The sequence below is a fragment of the Gadus chalcogrammus genome, chromosome 7 (genome assembly GCF_026213295.1).
Source record: "Gadus chalcogrammus isolate NIFS_2021 chromosome 7, NIFS_Gcha_1.0, whole genome shotgun sequence".
In the NCBI taxonomy this organism is placed as follows: domain Eukaryota; kingdom Metazoa; phylum Chordata; class Actinopteri; order Gadiformes; family Gadidae; genus Gadus; species Gadus chalcogrammus.
This window is the reverse complement of record NC_079418.1, coordinates 16536131-16561130: the sequence shown is the minus strand read 5'-3', so window position 1 is coordinate 16561130 and position 25000 is coordinate 16536131. Positions and strand designations below refer to the sequence as shown.

The window sequence follows — 25000 nt, the reverse complement described above, 5'->3', positions numbered from 1 at the left end:
CCTGTTCCCCTACCTCGGTGACATTCTCATCGGCAGCGCCTGCCATGTGCAGCACCGGCCCCTTCTGCAGACCCTTAACGCCCGCCTCGACCAGCTTGGCCTCATCGTGACTGGAGCTGCTGTCCGCAAATTACCGTGGGCATCACATCACTCAGCACGGTGCGGTGGCCTTGGTGGCTGCTGTAGTCAGCTTCCCTGCCGTTGGCCGGCGTTTCAGGAGATCGAAGATTTTTACCACCGTTTTGTCATGAGGCCCCTGCATGAGGCGCTAAAAGGTTAAGCCTTCAAGCTCAGCATCGACTGGTCCGCGGACATGGCCAGGGCTTCCAGTGGCACCAAGACAGCAATAGCCAACGCATGAATGCTGGTGCAACCGGATCCAGATGAGCCGATCGCTCTTAGACCCGACGCTGCGGACTGCGCCGATGGTCGCCCATGAGCGTCTGGGCAGCTTTGACGGCTAATACGGCAGCTTTGACTACGAGCTGCTTGGACTCTACCCCACCATCCGCCATGGACAGATCCTGCTGGAAGGCCTTTCAGGGCGTCACAAGGCTTTGGTCCGAGCCTTAACCCGGGGGCTTCTCTAATGCCTCTGAGCCATGCCAGCAGCGACACCTGGCCTTCATCTCAGAGTCTCAGACATCCAGCATTTTGCAGTAAGGAACAGGGTCTTGCGGACCGTCTCTCCAGGGCCGTCATGGACATTGGTTACGCCCTCGACCCGGGGGCTGACCCAGACATCCAGACCTATAGACCCGCCGTCACTGGCCTGCGGCTGGGAGAGATCGGAGTGATGATAGGAGCGAGGTTTCACAGAACCTCGCTCCTTCATCTTTTGGTCTGGAGATGGCGGGTTGTGGACGCCATTCATAGTTTTTCTGCCAGTGGACGTTGGACGGTGGCGGAGCAACGTTCTGAACGTGTCAGGGTGGGCTTTTTAGGCCCAGTCCCACCCTCATGGGTTGGGGGGGGGGGGTGCCTAGCTTCAACCGTGGTGGACGGGGCCACCATGGTCTAGGTTTTAGTCGGCGTCTATAACGGTCCAGTTTTATAACGGCCCTGTGTAGCACTCTCTGATTGTTGGAATGAAGAACACTTGTCAATTTATTAATTATTATTATTAGAGGTTAGATGAGGACCTTTATGGTTCTCTGTCTTCTGTCAACCCGAAAGAAGACTGCAGGAGTACTGCACTACGTGGGTGTATGTGTGTGGTTAAAGGTTTGTATTGGACTGCAAGGACAATAAGTGTATACATGCAATATATGGTGGGACAGTCATTCTGTCCCTCTAGGTAAAGACACAATAATGGGCAAAGATGCACCTTTGGTCGTTAAAGTAAACCCTCCTCACTCAACCCACTCAGAATATACACACATACACACACTCACGCACACACACACAGACATACATGCCACTTGTCCATTCTAAACATGTGTTAAAGGATTGATTGCAAACGTGTGTGTGTGTGTGTGTGTGTATGAGCGTATGTGTGTGTGTGTGTGTGTGTGTGTGTGTGTGTGTGTGTGTGTGTGTGTGTGTGTGTGTGTGTGTGTGTGTGTGTGTGTGTGTGTGTGTGTTTGAGCGTGTGTGTGTGTGTGTGTGTGTGTGTGTGTGTGTATGACCGTGTGTGTGTGTGTGTGTGTGTGTGTGTGTGTGTGTGTGTGTGTGTGTGTGTGTGTGTGTGTGTGTGTGTGTGTGTGTGTGTGTGTGTGTGTAATTGAGTGCATCTCAAGAGGGTGATTGGTCACTCCTACATGTCTAAACCCATCAGAAGGAGTGAATGTAACCTTGGAGCTGAATGCACACACACACACACACACACACACCACTACACGTTCGAGCACACACACAGACACACACACACACGTACGTGCACAGTAATCACAAATACACACACCCAATCACAAATACACACACATCATGTACACACACAATAAAAACAAAGAGCAACATAAAGACATGAGCCCATGCCTCCTAACCCACCCCCGCCCCCCTCCGAACACCAACACACACACACACACCCCCACACACACACACACACACACACACACACACACACACACACACACACATACACAAACAGCAGGTAGAATATGGAGATGCAGGTCTTTAGTGGTGGGCTGAGGAGGGGAGCTTCTGCATGTGAATGAGCCATAGCTTCTGCACGGAGCTCCTTGGTGGCTGGTGGTTCTCAGGACTCTCCGTTCTACAGGAGCTTCACGCTGCGTCTCCAGGCTCCGCCTCCGGAGCGCACACACTATAGATGCAGTGATTGACCTTCCCCACACCCATGAAGACGTGGAGCCTCACGAACGCTCCGAACATCTTCCGTGTTTGGAAGGCTTTTTACTGAAGGTGGATATGGAGTATAGTCCATTATTTTAATACACACTTAAACATGACATTTATTTGTATATACTCTATAACCCAATGCAGTCCTGCACATTCACCCACACACACACACACACACACACACACACAGACACACACACACACACACACACACACACACACACACACACAATCCAAGCAGCCTCCGATAATTCCCGGCGTTGCTCAGGGGCCTGGGGCAGTTAGGGCAGACTGGGGGGGATTGATCCGAGGGGGGGGGGGGGGTATTGACTTGTGTGTGTGTGTGTGTGTGTGTGTGTGTGTGTGTGTGTGTGTGTGTGTGTGAGTGTGGTTGTCCCATCAGGTTTAGTGTTGTGCTGTGCTATATGTGCGATCAATGAACTATATTACTGCACTTTGTTACCAGAACCTATTTGTCAGGGAGCGCCCTCCTCTCTAGCTTTAATCCGTCTCGCTAACCTGATACACACGCACACACCTAGACACTAAACACAGCCATAGGGCACAATGAACAATGCACGCACATGCACACACAGTAACAAACACACACATTCACAAACACACAAAGACACACACACACACACAGACACACACAAGTACACACACACACACACCCAGACAAGTACACACACACACATACACACACACAAACACACACAGAAACACACAAACATTCAAACACAGACTCACACACACATACACACACATCACACATTCACACGGAAACACACACACACAAAGGCCTAAACAAACAAACACACACACAAACACACACCCACGGACACACACACACAGTCTATTGAGCGTTGTCGAAGGATCCACCCTTCCTCACCTGTAAGGTACATCTCCTCTCCTTCCAGGAATGTCATGTGACAGCGGGCACACCTGGCGCAACTCGGATGATAATGTTTACCCCCCGCCTGGCAGAGAGAGGAGAAGGGAGGAGAGGAGGGGAGAGGAGAAAAGAGGAGAAGAGAGGAGAGGGGAGGAGAGGAGAGGAAGGAGAGGCGAGGAGGTGAGGGGAGGAGATGAGAGGAGAGGAGGGGAGAGGAAAGGAGAGGAGAGGGGAGGAGAGGAGGGGAAGGAGATGAGAGGAGAGGAGGAGGGGAGAGGAAGGAGAGGAGAGAGGAGGTGAGGAGAGGTGGAGGGGAGAGAGGAGGAGTAGAGGATAGAGAGGAGAGGAGAGGAGTAGAAACAAAGGTGATAAAAGGGGAAACAATGGAGAGGAGGACAGAGCCAAGGAGGGGGAGGAGAGAAGAATGAGATTCAGCAGATTAAGCAATAAAAAGAGAAGATCGAGGAAGAGGGGATTGCAGGAGAACAATTAAGATGCTTTAGCTGTGTTCAGCTATTCTGACACAAACAGGACCATGTTTAACGCTTCCCCCCACACAGCGGAGCCTGGATGAGCCTCACCTCCAGCACCCTCCCACTGATGAAGCCCTGGCAGCAGTCACAGCGGATGCCGAACTGGTTGTGGTAATCTGATTCACAGTACGGCACGCCGTCCCTGAAACAGAGCCGCGCCGGTCAGAGATCACAAGCAGACATCCACTAAGGCTTTGTAGACTGTGAGATTCACCCTAATATTGAATACATTATCAATTGAAAATAATCCTATTATAAGTAATATACTTTAGTAAGAAAATAATTACAACAAATGTATGGATTAAATTATGGAATTGTATTTGGAAATGAAAATTAGATGAGTAATTTGATTTAGACCATCACGTCAATTATTTGCCCAGGAATGGTTGTTCTGGCATCAGAGGAGAGTTTCATTTCTAAAGTGCATCAGCAAAGACTCGTGGATCAGGAATGGTTAGCATATATTAACCTAATGCTGTTAAAGGAAGACCAAATGAAAGAACAGCACACTTAATTTACTGTCGACAAGGGAGTGCACTCCAGCATCAAACATGCACGCACGCACACACACACAACCACACACAACCACACACACACACACACACACACAATCGTACTCTTACACATAAATCACAATCCAATTATAAAGATCCTAGATTCAACAGAGGGTTTCGGTAACACGCCTTGATGGGAAAGCACGTACTTGCTGATGTATTCCCCAGTGAGGGTACACCCGCATGTGTGGCATTTAAAACAGCTGACATGCCACTGTCTCTCCAGAGCCAAGAGAGACTGGCCCTGTTTGATCTCCTCTCCGCAACCTGAGCAGTCTGAGAAGGAGAGGGGAGAGAGGAGAGGAGAGGAGAGGAGAGAGGAAAGTGGAGAGAGGAAAGGAGAGAGGAGAGAGGAAAGTGGAGAGAGGAAAGGAGAGAGGAGAGGAGAGAGGAGAGAGGAAAGGAGAGGAGAGAGGAGAGAGGAAAGGGGGAGAGGAGAGTGGAGAGGAGGAGAGGAGGAGAGTAGAGAGGAGAGGAGGAGAGGAGGAGAGGAGAGGAGAGGAGAGGAGAGGAGAGGAGAGGAGAGGAGAGGAGAGGAGAGAGGAGAGGAGGATAAGGGGAGAGGAGAGAAGGGTTGAGGAGGAGAGAGAAGAGAGGAGAGAGGAGAGAGGAGAGGAGGATTAGAGGAGAGGAAAGAGAAGAGTGGAGAGAGGAGAGGAGAGGGGAGGGGAGGAGAGGAGAGGAGTTGGTTTGGAACAAGACATGAAGAGGAAAGTTAATGGGAGGAATAAAATCTGTCAGATGACAGTGAATTGGAGTTAAAAGTTAGCTCGACCGATGGAAGGTATTAAAGGACTATAACGACCGGAATGGCATTTCCAACCTCTACTGCTCCATCCATCTCTGCTCATCGATCTCTTCTGGTCACATGACCTCTGACAGATGGATCTTAAAGATCCAGGTTAACAACACACCTGAAGCAACGCCCCTGCTGGCTCAAAGCTGTGTGTGTGTGGGCTACTCACAGCTCGGTCCCTGGACCTTGACGGGCCCGTCGCGGTTCAGGCCCTGGGAACACTGCTGACACACACACTTCTTTCCACAGAAGGTCACTCTGTCTCCAATAGGGAATGGGCTCCTGCACGCACACACACAAAGACGCAGACACACACACACACACACACACACAAATGCGCGTACACACACACACACACGCACGGGCAGCATACCCACACACGCGCACACACACACTCCGATAAAATTATTGCAAAGTGAACTGATGCATATATTTACACCGTACCAACACACACATACACACACACTAAAAGGGTGCAAATTCACCAAATGCTACCCCCCCCACCCCCCTACTAACACACGCACACACACACACACACACACACACACACACACACACACACACACACACACACACACACACACACACACACACACACACACACACACACACACACACACACACGTGGGCCTACCTGCAGAGGCTGCAGACGAAGCAGTGGGGGTGGTAGGTGCGTCCCAGCGCGGAGACCACCTCCCCGCTGATGTACTGCCCACAGCGGTCACACTGCGTCCCGTACAGACGCTGGTAGTCCTGGGTGCACACGTACTCCCCCCCATGGTGGAAGAACCCCGCCCGCACCAGGTCACAGCCACACACTGGGGGGGGGGGGGTAAAGAGAGAGAGAGAGAGAGAGAGAGAGAGAGAGAGAGAGAGAGAGAGAGAGAGAGAGAGAGAGAGAGAGATACAGAAGGAGAGAGAGAGAAAGGGATGGAGACAGAGGGAGAGACAAGACAGAGAGAGAGAGAGGGAGAGAGAGAGAGATCAACAAAGATTTTATTTTTTGCATTCCTTTTTATTTTTGGGTCATCTGAAGAAGCATCAATAAATAATCAAATGAATAATTAAGAAATCAAATCAATATAAGCGTGAGTAATTCCCTTTGACTAAAATGAATAAATGAATGAGGTGAGGTTTTACTCACTTTACCCTTCGCTCCTTTAGAACCCAAAGGCTGCGGTTTTCTAAAACTCGAACCACCAAACTGTTTGAGTGAATTTAACTCCTGGGCGGAGGTTCTCTGCTGAAATGGAGGATTACTAGCCCTTCAGTATGGTCCAAGAAAAGTAGACTGGGGAGAGAGTAAGGTGAGAGAAGTAAGGAGTAGGGGGAGAGGAGGAGTAAGGCGAGAGGAGAAAGGGGAGAGGAGTAAGAAGAGAGGAGGGGTAGGGAGAGAGGAGGGGTAAGGAGAGAGGAGGAGTAAGGAGAGAAGGGGAATAAGGAGGGAGGAGTAAAGAGGGAGGAGGAGTAAGGGGGAAGGAGGAGTAAGGAGAGAGGAGCAAGGAGAGAGGAGGAGTAAGTATATAGGAGAAACAAGGAGGGAGGAGGCGTATGGAGATAGTAGGAGTAAAGAGAGAGAAGGAGCAAGGAGGGAGGAGGGAAGGCCTGTAATAACTTACAGTGACAGTGAGGAAGAGTAGAAGTGAAAGAGAAAGATGTTGAGAGGTGAGAGGTCACGGCTTTGGACTAAACTACACTTCTAGTTAGGGAGACATCAAGCTGATTAGCTCCAGGATGTCCTCACTAATTAAGCTCTCTGCCGGCCAGGCCTCACATGCTCCTCTAATCCCCCGGCCGCAATTCTATCTGTCCCTGTTGTTATCTGGATGCTTATGTTGATGTATCTGTGTATGTGTGTGTGTGTGTGTGTGTGTGTGTGTGTGTGTGTGTGTGTGTGTGTGTGTGTGTGTGTGTGTGTGTGTGTGTGTCTGCGTGTGTTTGTGTGCGCATGTTTGTGTGTGTGTATCTGTGAATTGTAGGCGTGTTTGTGAGGCTAGGTAAGTATATCTGACTGCAGGATAAGTCCATCTATCCACATATTCATTGCATCCAGCCAACTGTTGCTCTATGACATTAGGGTTGAGGCGTGTGGCCCCCACCCCTCTGATGGCTCAGTGGTTCATGACGTAGACTACAGACCAGCCCTCTCAACAGAACCTCACAGGGGCTTGCCCATAAAGGAGGCTGAGTGTCACTTTCTACATTGGCCCATGCACTGGGCTATTGAGGAGGTTCAGTGTTATCTTTCACTTCGGACCAAGCTATCAACCTTGAGTCACCCATAAACACAACACAGCATGGGAAGGGACACTCCCCCATCCACGCAGCAGGGGGAGGGAAACTCCCCCATAAACACAGCATGAGGGAGGGAAACTCACCCATCAACACAGCATGAGGGAAGGAAACTCACCCATCAACACAGCATGAGGGAAACTCACCCATCAACACAGCATGAGGGAGGGAAACTCACCCATCAACACAGCATGAGGGAGGGAAACTCCCCCATCAACACAGCATGAGGGAGGGAAACTCCCCCATAAACCCAGCATGAGGAAAACTCACCCATCAACACAGCATGAGGGAGGGAAACTCACCCATCAACACAGCATGAGGGAGGGAAACTCACCCATCAACACAGCGTGAGGATGGAAAGTCCCCTGACAGCAGGCGGTTAATACATTATTAATACATTATTAATACATCATTAATGTATTATTAATTAAAACCGTTCGCCGTTCGTGGGGAAGCCGTCGGTAACGCCCTGCTCACACCAAACAACCGGCAGCTGGTTGTTTGGTGTGGTCTCTACTGTAGTCTCTCTGTAAAATCTTAACCCAACCTCGATGAGACAAACGAACGATCTCCTCAACGTCCCTGGAAGGAGGGATCCCCCCTATGGGTCCTTCCTCGAGACCTGTTCCTTGTCCTTTAGAGGGACAGGGTTTCAGGGTCCTCTCATGTGGACTGGGAAACACTTTGAGACTCTAATTGGGATCAGGAGCTTTATCAATATAATCACTTGACTTGAATATCATGCTGCTGCTGGTTCTGTTCACGAGGACAACTTTATTCAGACGGGCGGGATTTTCCCCAACTGAGTCATTTTACCAAAGTGGAATGTATCAACACAGAACGACAGCGGTGACAGGGGCCACAGAGCACTGTGAGGGCCCACAGGGGCCACAGAGCACTGTGAGACATCCCAGGGGCCACAGAGCACTGTGAGGGCCCATAGGGGACACAGAGTAGCACTATGATGGATTCCTCTCACACATTTCCCTGATCTGAAGGGTCAACTCACAACTCTCAGCCCACTCTCCAGTCCTATCCTGTTCTGTGAACCTGATAATAGCAGACAGTTAAAGAGGTTAAGTGTGTCTTAGTGTAAAGGGCAGTGTGCTGTTCCATAGAGGAGAGGAGGTCTGACACTAAAGGAACCTTTGGCCTCTAAACGAGTTGACCGCCCAGCACCCAGAGAGAGAGAGAGAGAGAGAGAGAGAGAGAGAGAGAGAGAGAGAGAGAGAGAGAGAGAGAGAGAGAGAGAGACAGAAAGAGAGAGAGAGAGAGAGAGAGAGAGAGAGAGAGAGAGAGAGAGAGAGAGAGAGAGAGAGGGAGAAGGAGGGAGAGATCGAGAGGGAGCGAGAGTGAGAGAGTTGTTTGGCCCTGCCGTCTATATAATTCATCTATTGGAGCCAAGAAACAAAGATAAAAATAGAAGAAACATAAAAAGCAGTAGCTCAGTTCATTCGCCACTAGATGTGTTTCCAAACCATCGTTTCCTAGAGACAACTATTAATACATCATCCATGAGTGGTTCTATTTGATGAATAAATGAGAACATCATAAATAAACAGAACACAGCGGTGTTTCAGACACCATCAGTCACCAGTGAGTCCCCGTCATACTGCGGCAATCCGCTCACACAACTCTCACCATCATCTCATACACAGGCTGATTCCTTCCTGGCCAGGCTGATAACAGCCACTTCTGTCAGCTTATCAGTGAGGAACAGAGCACCCCCCCCCCCCCCCCCCCCCCCCCCGGGGAGAGGGACCTTAAATTTAGATTACTTCACCGCCTGAAATCTGGACCCACTGTGATGGCTCCACAAGCTGACACTTGCATATTGGCATCTCTCTCTCTCTCTCTCTCTCTCTCTCTCTCTCTCTCTCTCTCTCTCTCTCTCTCTCTCTCAAACGTCTGGAGGATTTCCTCTCCTGAGTTAGCCGCATCACCGAGCTGGATTATTGAAGAAATTAATCAAAAATAAAAGTTACATTGCTATGTGAGCAGCTCCTTTATCCAAGAATGAAACATTTACAAAGGTTTTAAAATAATTATTGATTTGAATATCAATGTTTATTTAAGCAACATTAAAACTGTGCAACAATAGTGAAATACTTACGCTGACATCATTTACTGATGTCTGAATGGAACTGGTGTGTGTTGGCGGGCCCCAAAGCTACAGGGAGTGAAGTGGTACAAGAGTGAATAAACTAAGAGTTGAATGTTAGCCAAGGATAACCTAAAGAGTGTGCATAGGGGTGAGGGTTCACTCCCCCTGTGTCTCCTCTAACCTTAAGAGTGTGCATAGGGGTGAGGTGTGTCTCCTCTTACCTAAAGAGTGTTCTGGGGGTTCACTCCCCCTGTGTCTCCTCTAACCACACCTGCTGTACACCTGCTGCTCGTCTTCAGTTATCTTCCTGCGTGCAGCCTGAGCTCTCCCTGGACTGGTTTCTGGTGCCCTTGCTCGTGTGAGCAGCTAAGTCACTGACTGTTGTCCACGGTACACTCATTAACTTGAAGGTAGAAAGAGGACCCTGAGGACTTTTAAGGAGCCATTGATGAACAACACACACCGTACATTAGTGGGGTCTTGTTGGTCTTCAACGACGGATCAGTTATTCACAGGTTAATGAACCCCAGTAATGATGACTCTGGCAAGGCTGTTCCACCGACTGTAGACACGTCCTCACCAAGCAGCGAGTGAACCAGCCACGCCATTCCCTCTCCAGGGAGTCAGACGCCATCGGCGGTTACCGTGAGCGACCATACCGACCCGTAAGGGGACTCGGGGGTCTTCTGACCGGACGCTGACCTCACAGTTTGAAAAACGTTTTTAAGGTTTTCAATGTTTCAGCCGGGGAAAATATTCAGGCCATAGAGAGCAGATCTATTCCTGTATGACTCTCGGCTAACGAGCATGAGCGTGTGCACACTGTCCTGTGTGGTTCCATAGCGTTAACAAAGGTCATGGGATGTGCACCAACACGCATCATGATCAGCTAAACGTCTAGCTCAAGCTAGCGGACCACAGCACTAAAGTGAAGACATCTCACACTTTCTTCATAAAAGGTACACTAGTCACAAAGGTCAGACTTTAGTACACTCGGAAATGTTGAATATCATTATTGACTATGCGGTATATCTCCTGAGACTCTCTTTTCTCTTACAAGCCTGACAGACTGGACAGAAAACACACACACGCATACAAACACACACACGCACACACACACACATACACACACACAAACACATACACCCCCCCACACACACACACACACACACACACACACACACACACACACACACACACACACACACACACACAGACACACAAACACACTCACACATTGACTAACTGCTTTGTTGTGTTTCCTGCCGAGGCATAAACACAGGAAAAAGAGGTTGATAGAAAAAAAAGATGACAATAAAGATATTGAACAAGATAGATGCCAGAGCCCTAGCTGCAGGCCTTCTAAACACTATCTTTCTCCCAGTAACACACACACACACACACACACACACACACACACACACACACACACACACACACACACACACACACACACACACACACACACACACACACACACACACGCAGTGCTTTAGATTGTCCTTGAGGTCTCCATCAGGGCGAAGCCAGAGCAGGTCCATTCATTACTGTTGGTTTAATACCAGATGTAATAACAACACAGATTCCTTCCTCGTTGAGTGCCTGGATGTACGCTAGTCCTGTCTCTGTGGCGATGTGAAGGAGATGGGAGAGGAGAGAAGAGACGGAAAGAGGAGAGAGGAGAGAGGAGGAGAGGGGAGAGGAAGAGAGAGGGGAGTGGAGAGGAGAGAGGAGGAGAGGGGAGAGAGGAGGAGAGGGGAGAGGAGAGAGGAGAAGGAGAGACGAGAGGCGAGAGAGGGTAGAGGAGGGGCGTGAGGCTTAACTTACTGGATGAACTCTGGCCTTAAAACCTGGTTGTAGCTTTGAGGAGTGAGTCCCAACACAAGACATGAACATTACAGTTATTATTTCATTATCCACCACTGAACAGGCCCTTACATGTACTATGTATACTATATAGTGTATCTGTTGATCATATTATTTCAGTGGACCTCTAGTTGGGCCTGTAGAACACACTACCACTTCATGGTTGATTTATATCAGAACTAATGGAAAGAGGGGGACGGACTCAGACGGGGAGAACCTTTATTCGCTCGTTCTTTGTTAAGAAAAACCTTTTGTGCTTTTCCTGGTGCTTTTCCAAGCTGCTAATTATTAAGGATGCGTTCTAAAATAAGGCCTTTTGCTTCAAGGGGTAGAATTCAGCTCCAATCAAGCAGATCCTATCACACCAAACCATTGTCCTTCCAGTGTAGGTGTGTCCGCCCCACACTCGACAAGATGCAGAAGCTGCACTTTCAAAATGAGCCACACTCTTTACTTTCGACTGCGTTACTACTTCAGAGTCTTCTGCTCATCTCATCACTGTGAGGCACTAGGCAGAAGGAGCTGCAGTCAGAGTTGATTTGTTATCTGTCATGTGTGACACCTCCTTGGTCACAGTGCCATTGATGCACAGTAACGGCCCCCCTGTCTTCATGTGTGGATGGTTGAGTTGGAGGAGGACCACCGACACGCCATGTTGGAGCCTGAAGCTGACTGTTCCCAGGCAGGCAGGGGGGCCGTAATGGCAGTGAGATCCACCGCGACCAGGGGCTCTGAACACTGTTCATAACAGGCGGGGGGGAACCGAGGGAGAGGGGTCAGGAACAGTGGAAGGATGAAATGAAAGGAGCAGAGGGCATCCATTGTATGAGGAGCGAGGGAGACAGCGAACGTGAGACTGGGTGATATCATCAGCATTGGTCTTCCTTTATCCCCAAACCCAGAGAGAGAGGGAGAGAGAGAGAGAGAGAGAGAGAGAGAGAGAGAGAGAGAGAGAGAGAGAGAGAGAGAGAGAGAGAGAGAGAGAGAGAGAGAGAGAGAGAGAGAGAGAGAGAGAGAGAGAGAGAGAGAGAGAGAGAGAGAGAAAGAAAGGGAGAGGGAGAGAGAGACCAAGACAATCAGGTAAAATGTTGGCATGATCAGCCCAGATTTGGTTCCCGTCCATCTCATCAGCTGATGTCAGCTAATCTCTCGCTCCATTGGCTGACAGCCATGACACTAATTTGCGTGTGTGTGTGTGTGTGTGTGTGTGTGTGTGTGTGTGTGTGTGTGTGCTGTGTGTGTATTGTGTGTGCTTTGTATTTGTTGTGTGTGTTGTGTATGTGTTATGTGTGTTGTGTATTTATGTTGTGTGTTTGCGTTGAGTATGTGTTGTGTGTGCATTGTGTATGTTGTATGTTTTGTATGTTTAGTGTGGGTTAGTTGTGAGTGTGCTGCGTGTGTGTGTGTGTGTGTGTGTGTGTGTGTGTGTGTGTGTGTGTGTGTGTGTGTGTGTGTGTGTGTGTGTGTGTGTGTGTGTGTGTGTGTGTGTGCATTGATTGACAGGTTTGAGTTTTTTCACTCATGTCTCGACGAGGTGAACGTAGAGCAACAGCAGGTGTTTCACCGAATTGTTTGTTCCAATGTGTGTGATCTGTGTGCGCGCATACGTGTGTGTCTGTCTGGGAAAAGCTGCTGACAGAATCACAGTTTTGGCTGCTGACTGCAGACCTCCGGTGATGTGTTTGACCACCTGCTCACTAGTGCAACACACAATACATTCATGCAGAGGAGCACCGACACACACACACACACACACACACACACACACACACACAGAAACACACACACACACATACACACACACACACACACACCCACACAAACCCTCTCAAACACACACACACACGCACACAGAAACACACACATAAATGGACACAGAAGCACACACACATACACACAATCACACCGACACAAACACGATTGCAAACAAACATCCACACACAACACACACGCACACACAAAATCACACAAATGCACACAAACACACACAAATGCATACAGACATTCACCCACACGCAAACAAAGAAACGCACACACAAAGAAACACACACACACAGATCTATTGTCAGATCTACCAGATCTATCACCAGATCCACCAGATATATTAACAGATCTATTACCAGATCTACCAAATCTATTACCAGATCTACCAGATATATTAACAGAACTATTATTAGATCTACCAAATACATTACCCAACACATAAGTACAATGCAGAGCCAACCACACTACGCTCCGGTAAGAATAGCCTCTATGTGATGTGTGTGTGTGTGTGTGTGTGTGTGTGTGTGTGTGTGTGTGTGTGTGTGTGTGTGTGTGTGTGTGTGTGTGTGTGTGTGTGTGCGCGGTACCTTGGCAGGTGAAACAGTGCACGTGGAAGTGGGAGTTCTTCACTCTCACCACCTCCCCCTGACAGCTCTTCCTGCAGCGCTCACACAGGATGGGGGAGGAGGAGGGGGCGCCCTGCTTGGTGCCAGGGCTGCCACTGGTCCCAGTCCCCCCATAGACCCCAGACTGGTACTGAAGCCCTGCAGACAGGAAGAGAGGAGAGGAGAGGAGAGGGGATGAGAGGAGAGGAGAGGAGAGGAGAGGAGAGGAGAGGAGAGGAGGAGAGCAGGGAGGAAAAGAGGAGAGGAGGAGAGAAGTGGAGGGGAGAGGAGAGGAAGGGAGAGGAGAGAAAAGGTTAAGAGCAGGAGGAAGAGGAAAGGGGTCAGAAGAGGGGAGAGGACAATAGAGAGAGAAGGGAGAAAAGGTGAAATAGAGGACAGAACAAGGAATAAGAAGAATGAGTGAATGAATGGAGATGGACGAATCATTTCGTTGTAATCATTGGACCGTGGGAGCCAAGAAGAAATATCTAAATTCACATTATTGAAGCATTCCGGAAATACAAAGGAAGAGGCGGCAGTCTCTCTGATTGTCTTTCAAAACTTGAGTTCCGATGTGTACATGTTAATGTGTGTGTGTGTTTGTTGGTGTGTGTGTGTGTGTGTGTGTGTGTGTGTGTGTGTGTGTGTGTGTGTGTGTGTGTGTGTGTGTGGCTGTGTGTGTGTGTGTGTGTGTGTGTGTGTGTGTGTGTGTGTGTGTGTGTGTGTGTGTGTGTGTGTGTGTGTGATTTAGATGTTTCTGTGTCAAGTGAGATACTTGACATAAGATGACATGAGTAAGTCTCTCTAACACACCTACACACACACACACACACACACACACACACACACACACATACACACACACACACACACACACGCACACACACACACACAGAAGGAGACCTTCAGAATTAAGCTTAGTGTACGCTTGGTTTACGGCTCTCCTGGAGAGACTCGTCAGATGAACAGGATTAACACTGGTTCATTAGTAAGGACCTGACACGCCAAACCAACGCCAGAGAAGTAGTACGGAGGGCCAACTTGCGTCGACTGTCTCTTGGCCAAAAAGTTGCGCTGGAACAAACCGCAAAGACTACAGCCAGCATCCAACCAGCACAGAGCTTCTGCACCGGCCGGAGAGGAAATAACTCTCCCTACATGCAGGTGCTGTTGGTCTGTATTCCTCATCAATAAGGGACACCTGCAGACCTAGCACTGCGGATAAATACAAACATGAACCAAAGCAGCGTGTGCTTCAAATCCCCGTTCGGACGGCGTCGTGGATGAGCTACTTCTGATAGAGAATATGTGAAGGTGATGGAGGATCAGATGAGATGAAGTGAAGAACTAGTTATGTAGGCTCACTTCCGTTTATCTTCTCCTGCCTTGATTCGCTGAGGCTGACCAGCCAATCCCAGAGGTTTCTCTCACCGGCCCGGGTTCAACACTCTGAATCAACCCACTAGTGCCAGCGCTGCGGGGCCCCCAAGGGACCCCCAGGGGACCCACACGATCAGACGGCCGAGGGCCCCGTGGGTCGTTAGGAGGAACAGAGCGACAAATGAAAGAGAGAGAGAGAGAATGAGAGAGAGAGAGAGAGAGAGAGAGAGAGAGAGAGAGAGAGAGGCGCCAGAGAGGATAGCTTTGATTTGTAAATATTCGGATGAATAGAAAAAGACATTCTACCTAATAACACAATGGTGCCACCAATGTGTGTTTGTGTGAGTGTAAGTGTGTGTGTGAGTGTAAGTGTGTGTGTGTGTGTGTGTGTGTGTGTGTGTGTGTGTGTGTGTGTGTGTGTGTGTGTGTGTGTGTGTGTGTGTGTGTGTGTGTGTGTGCTGGCTTCAGTTATTCAGCCAGATGGCATCACATGAACTGGCACTGAAGACAAGATACGAGCCACAACTATCTGAACCACCTGTGTTTGTGTTTATGTGTGTGTTTGTGTGTGTGTGTGTGTGTGTGTGTGTGTGTGTGTGTGTGTGTGTGTGTGTGTGTGTGTGTGTGTGTGTGTGTGTGTGTGTGTGTGTGTGTGTGTGTGTGTGTTTGTGTATGTCAGTGTGTTTGTGTTTGTGTTTGTCGGTGCCTGTTTGTGTTTATGTTGGTGTGTCTGTGTCTGTGTGTGTCAGTCGGTGTGTGTGTGTGTGTGTGTGTGTGTGTGTGTGTGTGTGTGTGTGTGTGTGTGTGTGTGTGTGTGTGTGTGTGTGTGTGTGTGTGTGTGTGTGTGGGATAGTATTCGTCCAAAATGTGTGTGTCTGTGTAATATCCTTTATTAGATTAGGCAGCAGGTGATGTAATCTCCCCGTGCAGAGCCTCTGCTCCCGCCCTCATGAGGAGGTCAGAGGGCATGAGGGGGGCCGGCCTCGCTGGACAGAAGACACACGGTGCACCTGCCTGAGACATGCCATATACCTTTCACCTTTGACACCCAATGGAACAAATGCTTCCTATCGGCCATTTTGGATTTAGACACTGATTTTATTTCTAAATGTTCTATGGTAGCCTTCATAGTCTTGACCTCGAAAATTCAACATTATTCAGCCATTTTAACATTTTGAATCACAACGTTACTGTAACCACATGACCTATAAAAATGTGCCTGTACCATATTGACTTTCTCTATTTTACAGCGTTTCCCATTTCCCTTTTAGGCAGCTTAGGGTCCCTGTGCTGAATGATACTGTGGACAAACAGACAAGCAGCTTAAAGCCCACGGGAGTGGTGTGTGTGTGTGTGTGTGTGTGTGTGTGTGTGTGTGTGTGTGTGTGTGTGTGTGTGTGTGTGTGTGTGTGTGTGTGTGTGTGTGTGTGTGTGTGTGTGTGTGTGTGTGTGGGGGGGGGGGGGGGGGGGTGTCTGGCGGGGCAGACAAAACATTAATCCCCCTTTACATGTGAGATATTTGGGGTTAACTGTGATGTCCGCGCCGGGCCCCCTGCTATGCTGACGCAATGGTAATCGCATTGAAGAGTCGTCCGACCAAAGCTATTCTTAGCCGAGACCGAGGCATCATTTCTGTTTTCCTGATTATCTTTCGGTAAAGACTAAAGAAGAGGTTTCCGTTGAGTCTAGTTCTTCAGGAAGAAGCAGCCCACTACTTGCGTGAATTGAATCACGGCCCACAGTATGTTAAGTTGTGAGACAGCCATGGTCTAATTGTACCATTTGCATGGAGGAACATGTCTGAGCATCAGGATGGGACAGAACATTATTTGAATTGAACATCCATGCAGTTTGCGGGGGAAACAGTTTTGCAGATCGAGTCAAACATAAATCTTGAGTAATCCATGTGGTCGAACGACAATATCCATAAATATAATTGTATAGGCCCACCATGTCTCTCAAGACTACATGTTTTCATCTTACTATCTTTCATTGATTGAGTAAAAAAAAACATTCAGGGCAAAGTAAGAATGAAAAGTGTCCACACAACCCAACCGTAGGCCTACTGACATGAGAGTCAAGACATCACACAGCACCATGTGTCTGATGTAGGACAAGGAGGTGATAGGATTTCCGAGCAGTAGACCACCCTCCTGAAGGTATGATGTACTGCTCGAGGTTAAGAGGTTATGGATTGTGATGATTAAGGATCAACTATCCGAAATGGAGAATGATTGACAGCCAAGGCGTGCGCGTGCGGGCTTGTGGCCGGTCTTACCGTGTGTCGCTCCGCTCATGATCCCGCAGACTCTAAACAAGTTCAACTCAGCCAAGTTGATGACTTGCACTTTGATGTTCCTCCGGAGTCACAACACGAGGATCAATTAATTCAGCGGACTCTCAAGCGAAGAACCATGCTGACCCCCGCTGAGCGCCGCTGCTCACTCTGTCCCGGTAGAAGATAAGCTCTAGGAGGAGCCCTCTGAGGGGCACGGTCCTCCCTCTCCGCTCTGTGTTTTCGGGGTGCCGCGGGTAGACCCTGGCTCGGTGGGGTTCCCTGGTCTGCTGCTCCTCTGTCTGCAGGACGCGCCGGCGGACCACAAGCACGCGGCGGCTCAGCTCCCCGCCCTCTGCAATGACAGCCGCGTGCAGATTTGACTAAATCCGGATTTGGACCCCCACGTTGACCGAAGAAGGACCCATCCTCACCTCCGTTGTCTCACCGCCCCCATGTGACTTGCGATCCCCTCAGTCGGGATAAAAGACGCAGGGCAACACACACATCCCGTCCGCGTGCAGGGTGAAGAAGGAGAGCCTCCGCGTGAGGACGAGTCGCTGACTCCCTTTAGACTCCCTCTCTGCAGCTAACGGGCACGCGAGCAGCAGCAGGCCTGGAGCGCCGATGAACATCTCCACCGTCTACCTCCGTCTGAGACGTGGTGCCATGGGCGTGTGTCATATGCAGACTCCCTCCATCCTAGCCGTCCTGTTGTGCAGCGGCTCAATGGCTCGCGTCTTGCTCTCTGCTCCACTTGACTGAGAAAAGGGCGCTTATATTTTGGCTATAGCCCCTTCATCACCTTCATCATCATCACTCTAAAGTCGACACTTTACAGGCCGTAAGGGAAAAGTTGTTCAATGTTTGTGTGCACCTTCAGTATGAGCCATACACCACACAGCAACGATGGTGGAAGTTAGTGAAGTGGTCTTGACAACCGTGCTACAGACGACGCCCAGCGGGGGGCGCTGTTTGCCTGAGAACCCAGAGAACATGGTGCACGACTCTCGTCTCCTTTTGGGTCGGGCATCAGGTCCTTGGGATATCCAAAGACAACCTTGTGGTTGTCTAGACAGACAATACTGGCAGGATGTCCTCAAAGTCAAATGTATTCAAATAATGCATTGTGTGCCTTACAATAACCCCCCCTAAAAGAGAACAAATGGCAGCTCTCTGAATGAATTTATCGGTTCCACTTTACAGTAAGGGTACCTTACAACGATGATCAACTATTTATTGATAGTGGCTGCAGTTATAAGCTTTAACTAACTATGAACCTACAGTTCACGAATGGTGTAGTTATCATTAACTCATGCTGTCTAAAATATTAGGGTGAGGATTTACCCTCAAATTTCAATAGTGTGTACATTATTACAGTTTTTTTCAATTGCTTGAACACATTTTGCAAAAATTGGCTCAATTTGTCAAAACTCAACACACAACCAAATAAGAGACAACACTGAGAAAAAATATACCATTCACTTCTATCTCAAATTGAAAATCTTTTATCGAAACCTAACAATCCTTTGACAAAATGTAACTGATGAAAAAATGATACACCCTTGTATTATATACACTATCAGATCAGCAGCAACACACTAGTCTACTCTATATAAAAAACTGCAGTTTTCCATGTTCGCTATTTTTCATTTTAATTTCCACAGAATGAAAGTTTTCACAACAACCAAAAAATCCAATGCTCAATGCTTGTCATTGCAGTACGGTAGTGCAGTAAATTCAGTTTAGTTTTTTCAATTGCTTGAACACTATCGACACATGCTTAGACCAAAGTAACACAACTTGAAGTTTTTGTTACTATACCTTACAGTTTTTTTCAATTGCTTGAACACTATAGACACATGCTTAGACCAAAGTAACACAACTTGAAGTTTTTGTTACTATAACTTAAACACATGTAATTCCTTAAACAAAAGCGCTGCTTTGCAATTCTGCAACACACTTGCTCCTTTCTGCAACACACTTGCTCCTGCCCACTACACACTATTTCAAACATAAGAAACTTAGTTCAAAAATGACATCTCAGTATATCAGTGGGAAAACACATCTATCCAAAATACTAAACACATTGGGTAATTGAAAGTACTTAAATACACACCTCAAAACACTTTCTTACAAAACTGAACACCTATCAGCCAGCTACAAAAAGGCCAAAGGGCAATTGTGCACGTCTCAGGGCAGCGCGGGGGAAATATATCATTGTGTGCCGCCACAAGCCTTCGAGGGTAACTGTATCATCATGCAAAAATAGGTCCCTACAATACCCAACATATCATCAGAGTTTTGGATGCACTTCTTGATGCAGCCGAACAGGACAGATCAGAGAAGCCCAGGTTTGTTGTTGTCTGGGATAATGTTAATTTCCATCAGGCTTTTTCGGTCCGGAACTGGTACACCAACCATCAACAATTTGAAGTTGTATACTCGCCATTTCTATACCCTGTAGAAGGTTTTTTTTCGGCTTGAGGATGTAGTGTATATGACCGCCAACCAAATGCCCGCATGCCTCTTCTGCAGGCAATGGAACAGGCCTGCGGAGACATTGAGGTAAGGTCAATCCATGGATGGATTCGGCATACAAGGCGAGGATCCATGAGCCCACCCACGCAGCATTGCCGTGGTTTTCTGTGTTTACAGTACAGTTGTGTATTTTTGCTTAATTTTTGTTATATTTGAGCTTAAACTGAATTTACTGAACTGTAAAGTACAGTACTGCAATGTACAGTATTGAGTATTCGATTTTTTGGTTGTCGTGAAAACGTGCCCTCTGTGGAACTGAATAAAGACAGTGAATATGGAAGACTGCAGTGTTTTATACAAAGTAGACTAGAGTGTTGCTCCTGATCTGAAAGTGTATTCATATGATACAAGTGTGTATCATTTTGTCATCAGAGTGAGATTTTGACAAAGGATTGTTAGGTTTTGATAGAAGAGTTTCAATTTGACGTAGATGTGAATGGTATATTTCTCAGTGTTGTGTCTTATTTGCTTGTGTGTTGAGTTTAGTATCAATGAGCTAAGTTTTGCAAAATGTGTTCAAGCAATTGAAAAAAACTGTAAGCAAAAATAAACCAAAAATACCCCACTCTACTGTAAACACAGAAAAACACGGCAATTGTGCGTGGGTGGGCTTATGGATCCTCGCCTTGTGTGCCGAATCTATCCATTACCTCAATGTCTCCGCAGGCCTGCTCCATTGCAGAAGAGGCATGGAGGCATGTGGTTGGCGATCATATACACGCCATCTTCAAACCGAAAAAAAAAAGTTGATAGGGTTTAGAAATGGCGAGTATAAGACTTCAAATTGTTTACTGTAAGGTTGGTGTACCAGTTCCGGACCAAAACAGCCCGATGGAAGCAAACATTATCCCAGACAACAACAAACCAGTGCTGCTCTGATCTGTGATGTTCAGCTGCATCATGAAGTGCATCTAGAAGTGTGATGATATGTTGGGTATTGTAGGGAGCTATTTTTGCATGATTGTGCCGTTACCCTTAAAGGCTTATGGAGGCAAACAGTAATATATTTCCCCCGCGCTGCCCCGGGACGTGCACAATTGCCCTTTGGCCTTTTTGTAGCCTGGCTGATAGGTGTTCAGTTTTGTGTGGAACTGTTTTCAGGTGTGTATTAAAGTATTTTCAATTAACCAATGTGTTTTGTATTTTGAATGGATGTGTAATCCGAATGGTACAATGAGATTGCATTTTTGAATTAAGTGTCTTATGTATGAAATAGTGTGTAGAGTGCAGGAGCAAGTGTGTTGCAGAAAGGGGCTAGTGTGTTGCAAAATTGAAAATAAAGTGCAAAGCAGCGCCTTTGTTTAAGGTATGGTTACATGTGTTTAAGGTATAGTAACAAAAACTTCTGCTACTTTCGTCTGAGCATGTTTAGGGTTCAAGCAATTGGCAAAAACTGTAAATGAACAGTTAACATGATCAACATTATCTTACGTATTTTTTGTTTTATTTTTGCTTTAACTGAATTTACTGCAATGTAAGGTATCGTAATGCAATGTACAGTATATTGAGTATTTGATTTGTTGGTTGTTAGGAAAACATGCCTTCTGTGGAACAGAATAAAAACAGTGAATGTGGAAGACTGCGGTGTTTTATATAAAGTAGACTGGCGTGTTGCTGTGGATCTGAAAGTGCATTTTGTCATCAGTGACATTTTGACAAAGGATTGTTAGGTTTTCGATGGCAGAGTTTCAATTTGACATAGATGTGAATGGTATAGTTGCAATTGTTGTGTCTTATTGGCTTGTATGTTGAGTTTTGACACAATGAGCCAAGTTTTGCAAAACATGTTCAAGCAAGGGCATAAACTGTAACTAACATGAACACCATTATCTTAGTTAACATGAACACCATTATCTTAGTTAACATGAACACCATTATCTTAGTTCCATGAACACCATTATCTTAGTTAACATGTACACCATTATCTTAGTGCCATGAACACCATAATCTTGGTAAACATGAACACCATTATCTTAGTTCCATGAACACCATTATCTTAGTTATAATGAACACCATTATCTTAGTTCCTTGAACACCATTATCTTAGTTAACATAAACACAATTATCTTAGTTAAAATAAACACCATTATCTTAGTTAACATGAACACCATTAGTCAATGATTCGTTTTTAATTAACAGTTTAATTCGATTTGATTTAAGTAACTGCCAGATTATTTTCCTTGCACTCCCTTATGTGTGTGAGTGAGTGTGTGTGTGTGTGTGTGTGTGTGTGCGTGCGTGCGTGCGTGCGTGTGTGTGTGTGTGTGTGTGTGTGTGTGTGTGTGTGTGTGTGTGTGTGTGTGTGTGTGTGTGTGTGTGTGTGTGTGTGCGTGCGTGCGTGCGTGCGTGCGTGCGTGCGTGTGCGCGCGCGCGCGTGTGTGTGTGTGTGTGTGTGTGTGTGTGTGTTTGGGTGTGAACTGTTCGGGACGGTGCGTGGGTGTATGTGCAGCTCGTTAATCCTATTGCTATCAGCTCTTTAGATGGAAAGATAATCCAATGAGAACCCAGTATTACACCTGAATGACAGTTACCTTTACACGCTACAGGGGCGCATTATTCAATTCTATTCCTTTGCATCTGACATAAACCAATCCAACAGGAATTATTGATGGGTTTGTACTTGTGTGTCTGTGTGTGTGCATGTGGGTTATTTTGTGCCAAGCAAATATGCAAATATACGGGTTAGTGTGGGAGTGTGTATGTCTGTATTTGTTTGTTAGTGCGAGCAGACATCTATATATATATATATTTGTGTGTATGTGTGGTCATGTGTTTGAGTGTGTATGCATGTGCATGTATGTGTGAGTGCACAGTGAATGTGTTCCAAGCCAGTGGAAAAGCACAGCACACCGTGTGTTACGGCACTAAAAACCAATGAAGCACATAGAAGGGCCAAGATGGCGGCCGCCGAAAGAACCGCAGTCGTCTGCAGACTTTTGCAGCTCGAAAGGAACTTTTTTCTTTTTTGTTTCTGCTGTGACATCCCCTTTGGCGTGGTTTCTGAGAAACATGTACCTTGGTAGTGGTAGGAACAGAAGGGACTTAAATGTGAAAATGAGAAAACAATTGACTCAATTCCATTATTCCTGGAATGCTGTCACATGCAGAATAAGGAGGTAGGTCTTTGTGTCAGAGTTTTACTGTAGGTGAAGGGCGTCTTTGAACTCAGTGTCTGTGTTCATACGCACACACGTGTATCTGTGGTGTCTCTCTTTGTCCAACCCCAGCGAGGGGAAGGACAAACAGCCACTTCCTTTATGGTCATTGGAAAACCATGACTCAGCTTGAGCTGCGCGGGCCGCAGCTGGACATTGAAAGATTTGTCCTTGCATGTTCCTGTTTATGTTTTGGTCAGTCGTAACCATGGAGATAAGATAGTGCACTCTGTTCATCTATCAGTGTATTAATAAGTGAAAATTGTGGTTGTTTGAAGAGGAAGATTGTACTCAATTCCTCTTTTAATCACGTCTCAGTTTCGCTGCCTAAACTGCAATACGTTTGAGATAGCTGGGTGCTTATTCTCCGCTATCATAACCTTTAACGAGGCTGTGATATCCTTTTACAAAGGATTCAATAGGTGGTATATAGATGGCGTGTGATTCTCATGGGATGAAATAGAGAGATCAAATAACTATGCAATATGTGCTGACTGTCAGGAAGGATCTGTTTATCTTCACAGACATCTCAAATCTCTAAAACCACAGTCCATGCCCTTCCCTTACCTGTTACCAAGCAAACACACACAAACACACAAACACATACATACACCAGACACGCACGCACACACACACACACACACACACACACACACACACACACACACACACACACACACACACACACACATATACACACAAACACACACACACACACACACACACACACACACACACACACACACACACACACACACACACACACACACACACACACACACACACACACACAAACACACAAAGTTAATCGCTGGCGTGGTTCAGCCTCTTTTCTCCACGACTTTACTTTTTTGTTTGATCGTGTTAAGGTTTTTTTGGCTGTTTTAGATCGATTTGATCGATTTCACACATGAACAAAGAGCTTTGGTGCCACCTTGGTAGGCGGGCTATAGTGCAACTGAACTATGAAACATTGCCGTTGCTATGCAACCTGGACTCGGAGATTCATGACGTTCTAATTAGTCTGCGCAGATCCGCATAATCCTTCTTCATAACAGTTAACTACTTTTACGGCACCGACAATCCAATACCCCAGTGGAAACTAGATGAAAAAAGTGTGTACTTCAAAATGTGACGCAGCTTTTGCTTCTTCGCCACCTACAGAGTTTGTTATGCATGATTATTCAAAAATGCCATGTTATTTCCCATAGATATTTGACCGAGGGAGCCCTGGAGGCGGGACTTATTCTTCAGAGTTCTATGCAAATACTGCTGAGGAGACTTGCCACTCACGGATTGGCGCTCAATCAAATTGGCTCATGTCCTGAGAAAACAATCAGAAGACAAATCTATCCATGATACCCACTTAAAAAGAGAGCAACCAGCCCAATGAATATCATATTTAAAGCACCTCATCATATTTGAATGTGCATATTTCTACTTTGTCTCCACCTAAAGCAAGTGTGATTGGAATAAAAGAAAGGCCAAGATGTATCTTTTGTTCTTCGGTGATGTACTGAAGACAGCATTAAGCACTTTATGAAAAATCAGAACATTGAAAGATTTGTCCTTCAATGTTCCTGTTCATCTATCAGTGTATTAATAAGTTAATGTGTGGTTGTCTGAGCAGGAAGCTTGTGCTCAATTCCTCTTTTATTCACCTCTCAGTTACGCTGCGTAAAGCTATGCTTTTTCTCCACTATCATAACCTTTAACAAGGCATTGATTTCTCTTTACAAAGCATTCAATAAGTGGTCTACAGATGGGTGCGATTCTCATAGGAAGAAATAGAGAGATCAAATAATTATGCATGCTGCTGACTGTCAGGAAGGATGTGTTTATCTTCACAAACACACACACGCACACACTCATCCACTCAAGCACACCACACTCACACACACGCACACACACGCACACACACACACACACACACACACACACA

General features: G+C 46.9%; 1 protein-coding gene across 1 annotated transcript in view; it reads right to left on the bottom strand.

The window, feature by feature from the left end:
* The window catches only part of LOC130386017 (actin-binding LIM protein 3-like), a 36432-nt gene extending 19008 nt beyond the window's left edge, over positions 1 to 17424 (bottom strand). The window contains exons 1-7 of the mRNA XM_056594804.1: positions 17366 to 17424; positions 13690 to 13866; positions 5711 to 5894; positions 5246 to 5358; positions 4430 to 4556; positions 3775 to 3868; positions 3191 to 3278 (exon numbers count right to left, since the gene is read on the bottom strand). Coding sequence (XP_056450779.1) covers positions 3191 to 3278; positions 3775 to 3868; positions 4430 to 4556; positions 5246 to 5358; positions 5711 to 5894; positions 13690 to 13866; positions 17366 to 17384 — 802 coding nt within the window. The 5' untranslated portion in view covers positions 17385 to 17424. The remainder of the gene's footprint in view (positions 1 to 3190; positions 3279 to 3774; positions 3869 to 4429; positions 4557 to 5245; positions 5359 to 5710; positions 5895 to 13689; positions 13867 to 17365) is intronic.
* Between the last annotated feature and the right edge of the window lie 7576 nt (positions 17425 to 25000).